The following is a 5,723-nucleotide window of genomic DNA, read 5'->3' on the forward strand; positions in this document are numbered from 1 at the left end:
GATATGCCCATGTCACTGTAAAAATTTCTGTATGAGGAGCACAAGAATTGAGAAGAGGAATGTCTTTAAAGCTGTTGCATAAAATCCTGTGTATCAAATGTCAGTAGTAAAACTGCAAGAAAATCTCTGGAAATTTCTTGGCAGTTTAGTCAGAAATCTGTAGAACTCTGAGAGAGATCAGACTGAAGTGAGTATGAATGTTCAACAAGCATCCTTTATTTTAATTTCATGTACATTTTTTATTTTTTAAATCTAGAAATTCAATGATGTTTAAAATAATTTTTACTGATTATTTTCTCATTATCTGTCTTAGACATATTATGGGATACATTCAGTGACTGATCTCTATTATGTTAGAGGTTCTGCTGGTAGGAAACTTCTGAACCTGAGGAAAAGAACTGAATTTGTCTGCACACATGTATGATCTTACAGGCCACTGGGACTCTGAAGGGGAAACAGAAACTCACACAAAAGAAGAAAAGAATTGCTAAAATACCATAATCAGTGCTCATATCCACATATTAAAAAGTATAGGTTTTGATAGGGCAGAGAATTCACTGGAAAAATGCAAAATTAAAGGATTTTTTAAAAAAACATAGAAACTACTTTCTGTATGAGTAGGTAGTGGCAGATTGAAAGTTGCCATTCAATGTATCACCAAGCTTGTTTTTGAAAAGAAATTAAACTTGCTTATCTGAGGACCCAGCCTTTGTGTCCTGGGATCTCTTAGTAGCGTCTTACTGTTGCAGCTAGCACTGCCTGTGCATGCAGGTTTTCTGTGGTCGAATGGTTTGGTGGTTCTGTTTGATCTAGTGAAGAGCTCATTGCAGCTTGTAGCTTTTAGAGAGATGTCTCCGCAATGGCGAACGCCTAGAAGCATATTGACTTAGTTCTATTCGGCACACCAGCTTTTTTGAGGATCTCAGAGCCCATCCTAGTAAAATAAGTGTAAAGATTGCTGCTGCAATTAAAATGAGGTCTCTCCAAAAGAACTCAAGACTTTTGATTGGGAGAAGCCTTTTGCAGATCCCCAGCTCATTCCCTGTCAGCTGGTTCAAGGGCTTCATCCTCACAGAGGCAGGGGTTGCACATCTGATGTTTGCAAGAGAGGATTCAGAGATGTCTTCCATCCAGAGTTTTAAATACAAAATATGACAGTCACAGTTCCATGGATTGTCAAATATTTTTATTTCCTCCAGGCTGAGCAAGCTGTCAAAGGCACCAGGAGAAACCGTGGTCAGGCTGTTATTCTGCAGATAAAGCCTCTTGGTGTTAATGGGTAAGGCAGGCACTTCCTTCAGCTTCCTTGAACTGCAGTCTATCTGCAAGCCCTTCGTTTCCTCCAGGGGCTTACAGTTGCAGGAAGGAGGACAGACTTCAGTTTGGATCACATGGAACAGCAATGATATGGCAAATCCTGCAGCTGTGATGAATTCTGCCTTGTTCATGCTTTAGCTACCCAGAGAACAATAATAATAGTAGCAATAAGTATGATTAATTAATTAGCTATGTCTAGTTGCAGAACTGGAACACAATTGTTTCTTTCTCAGGATGGCTTGCGAGGCTTAGGTTTTTGGAGGACAGTCTTTACCTTTCTCTATTTCCTATCAGCCATTCTTTCTCACACTAAATATCTCAGAATTGTAGAATAACCAGAGTTGGAAAGGACTCACAAGGACTATCTAGTCCAACTCTAAGTACAATAAATACAACTGAGAGAGAGCACAGAGGTTCCATTTTTGCTTCTAGTTTACTGTTTTTTCTTTGTAATTGTGCAAAATTTGTTATTCTTTGAAGTTCTGGAACAGAATGCCAGCAGGAGATGATGGTAAAAACTTGATTAATTTTAAGCAAAGATTTTGATTCAGTTTCTGTACTTACATAGTACAGTTAAAGTTGTGTGTTAAAGTCAGATTTCAATATTAAGTTTAAAAACATTGAATAATTGTAAACCAAAAAAATGTTCTTGCTGGGACTTATAACCAGGAAGAGAGGATTTTGTGGTAAAAAGTTTTATTTCCCCGTCCTGTAGCTTTATTTCATCATGTCTGAGAAAATACAATAAGATTTGGATAAATGGAAATTTTACATATTTATTACTGCTTATCTTTTAGGAATTACGTTATATACAGAGGCTCCCACTAGACTTCCACTGTAGTGCCTTTTTTTCTTTTTTCTTTTTTCAAATTGAAGCCTCTTTACATGTTTGCTATTCTGCCTTTGTTATTATTACTATTATTTTGATGTAAATACAAACCACCTTACTCAGATAAGTTTTGATCTTGGAACCACATTTCTTTGAATTTGATACCTGATCTAGTGAATGCACATCTTTTTTCTTTCCAATTCACTAGGAATAAGTCAGTATTGAGGTAAAAATAACTGACTGCATGTTGCCTTGGTTGCTACTTGGAGAGTAACAGGTGATGTAAAAATGATGTTTTTTCATATCACTACAGACTTAGAAACCCTCCTTTCTAACTGAAGATGGTGAAAACAGGTTTATCATTTTGTTTGCAGGCACATCTTAGAAGAACACTGGATGTGATTTACAGTTAGGTTGATCAAGCCTTAAAAATATCAGGCAGATATGACAGTCCTATTAACAGCAACAAACACAGAGTGAAAGAGTTTTTTACATATCTAAGGTGATACAGAGCTTACATTTTACTTATGCAGAATGGGATTTTTAAAAAAAGTTTTCAAATCAGTGTATTAAAGAGGAGAAAATTTTAGAACTAAAAATGATTTTTTTTCCTCAGATTTACAATAGCTTGTCACTGATTTTTTTGTTTTGAGGAAGTTTCATTTAATAAAGGCTAAAATTGTATGTGGGGAAAAAGGATTGATTTTGTTTTAAATTAATTTTTTTATGTAGTTAACTTCTCAAAGTCAGACAACTTTAGATTCCTGTTCTAAATACTACATTCCTATATTTTAAATGGGATTACTGCTACATAAAAGTACAAACTTCAATAACAGAGAAGCTGAAATATTAATCTTGATCTCGTGTGCCTTTGTTAGCATGTAGTTGGCCTGGATATTTTTGGTCTGAACCTACATCCTTATCCAATATTTTTCCAGATTCTATTAGAGCTGTTTGTGTTTTTTTTTTTTTTTAAAGTAGACATTTTAAAAGGACAGATTAATGTCTTAGATATAACTGAAAATTAATATCTTAAAAAATAAGAATTCTTCAGATTTACTATTTAAGCATAAGATACTTCACATCAGGTAAAATTAAGAACTGGCAAAAATGCAGAAAGGAAGAGCTGATGAGAAGGCAGACGCTGAGACTTACCTTTATTTTTCACCTCTTGCTTCCTTTCCTCTGCTTGGCTAAGAGTTGGAGTGCATATAGCAAACACAACTGACTTTTTAAAGAGTCAGTAAGGAAACAGGATAAAGTTGATGAGCTTTTTTCTATGCATAAATAGGAAACCACTCTCAGTGGAAATTGTCAAATGGTTGACATCTGTCATGGCATATAGTGCTTGAGACATGTTTTGTCTTTTTCAGACAAGAGGAAATACATCTGAGTTACTTTTATTGCCAATATATATATATTTTTGCAGTAAGCCTGAACATTTTAATTTCATAAAAATTTAAAATAACTCATCTGATAAATTTCTGCCTTGCTGTAGTAATCTGTATGCAAGTATATAAGTTAGCTTCGGCTTCACCTTGGTACATGCAAGCATTTCCACTGAAAAGCAAAATTTGTAGGATTAAAGAAACACCATAACACCAAGATAACATGTTTTAGTTGGATGAGATCGTTAGGGGATAGGGAAACATTAATGGCATTGTGTTGACATAGTGGAGAAAAAATTGCCAGTCCTTGGATAGTGTGTTGTTTTGGAGAAAGGCTTTGAGCTGGGTTCTGTGTTTTGCGATGTGCTGCACAGACTGCTTCTAAACTGTTGTTTCTTTATAACAGGCTGTTCTTGCAGGTAGGAAAATGTCTTACATGTAAGATTATTTGGATAGTGATTACTATTGTTTAATTCTTCTTTATTTTTAAATACTTGTCTTCCTTGAGTCCTAATCAGTCACCATAGCCTGAATTTTGTTAGGAGCTTCCTTAAGAAAATGTATTACTGTGTATTTCTGCTCTTCTTTAAATGATACTTTAAAGATACTTTAAAGTACTTAAAGTACTTAAAATACTTTAAAAGGTATTTTAATACAGCTGTGAAGGGAGAAGGCAAAACTACTTCAAACCTGTTTTGAATTTTATTTTTCTATAAGATGGGGGAAGTAATTCCTCCACTGAGAAATGAATAGTCCTCCTGCCTCTCAGATGTTCAGCAGTTGGACCCATGAGTGAACTGCTGATAATGGGAAAATCTTTCTGTCTTAGGGGTTGTTTCATAAAAGGATAACCAGTGGGATAACCAGTTTCTGATTTGTGAGTCTTTATGAAGCTGAAACACCTTCAGCGGAGATTAGAATTTTCAGGTGACAGGTGTTGATTGTGATGGCAATGCATTCAGATAACAAGAGACCAGATTAAAGTGATTAAAAAAAAAAAAAAAAGGAAAATAGGAGTTTGGTTTGCTTATATGTTATCCTTGTGTTGGCCTTAGAGAAAAGAGAAAGATCAAGTGTGGGAAGTAAGTTGTGTGAGTGTGTGTGTATTGGTTGAATGGATATCTTACACAGAAAGCTCTATGAAATGTGCATTTTTTCCTCTTCTTTTTCTCTTTAACAGCAAACACACTTTTTAAAACTAAAGCACATCACTGGACCATAGATTTCATAAACGTGTCTTCATCCATGCCTGTACTATGTATCACACCATCTATTACATATACTAAAGAATACTGCCACACAGAATACATTGTTTTTGTTATGTAGGGAAATCAAATGCTGCATCTGCTAGCAACAAAACATAAAATAACTGAAATCCTTTGAAATCCACAATCAAATTCTGCGTTATAGGTTATTTTTATGTAGGTAGTCCTAAATCCCTGCTGTCACATGGTTAGAGAAGTAGCTGGTCATGCTGAGTCCATTACTTTTGATGAGGATCATGAGCCTTTCTTCCTCTTTAAGGCGTGGTAAATGTGTATGGTGAGTGTCAGAAGCAAAGTTCAAAATATAAGGCATACTCATTTATCTTTGTAGGGATACAGCTTCGTGTAGGCCAGGTGACAGCTTTTCTTTTAAAGCGATTCATTAAGAGCTGATTTGGAAAAAACTATTATCATCTTCTATAATCCTGTTATAATCTAAATAAAATTATTTTCAGTATGAATGTGTTTAAACTTCTAGTGAACGAATAAGGCTGTCAGACTTCTCAGCCATATTTCTGAACGTTCTTCTTTCCTAAACCATGCCTCACTGCCTTGATTCTTGGAAGAGTATTTCTCAGGAGAGGCTTTCTTTTGAGGCCTTGACTTTTTCCAGTCAGCTACATGACTGTTTCTTCTGAGTGCTTTTACAGGGAGGAAAAAAAAGAGGGGATTCCTAATTTTCTTGCAACTGATTAACAGCTGCAAGTCAAAGCTAAAGATGCAGATCAAATGTATGATCTGCTGAGAGGAAATTGAGGCAGAATGTGCTATTTTTTTAATAAAAGATTTCAAGGATTTTATAGTCATTCATTTTTGTGAACAACCTTTACTTGACATAGAAAGAAAAAAGTCTATTCCTATTCCAGTGCTGAAAACACCTGCCACATCATTATCAACAGAGAGCAGAAGATCATCCTAAGTTGT

The 5,723-nt window shown here is 35.2% G+C and overlaps 1 protein-coding gene across 1 annotated transcript; it reads right to left on the reverse strand.

Annotated features, from left to right (window-relative positions):
• Positions 1-821: 821 nt before the first annotated feature.
• Positions 822-1,448, reverse strand: GP9 (glycoprotein IX platelet). Its single transcript, XM_019619973.1, has one exon. It carries the CDS (start codon positions 1,446-1,448, stop codon positions 822-824), a length of 627 nt encoding a protein of 208 aa, XP_019475518.1.
• Between the last annotated feature and the right edge of the window lie 4,275 nt (positions 1,449-5,723).

The sequence above is a fragment of the Meleagris gallopavo genome, chromosome 14, assembly GCF_000146605.3.
Source record: "Meleagris gallopavo isolate NT-WF06-2002-E0010 breed Aviagen turkey brand Nicholas breeding stock chromosome 14, Turkey_5.1, whole genome shotgun sequence".
Classification (NCBI taxonomy): Eukaryota; Metazoa; Chordata; class Aves; order Galliformes; family Phasianidae; genus Meleagris; species Meleagris gallopavo.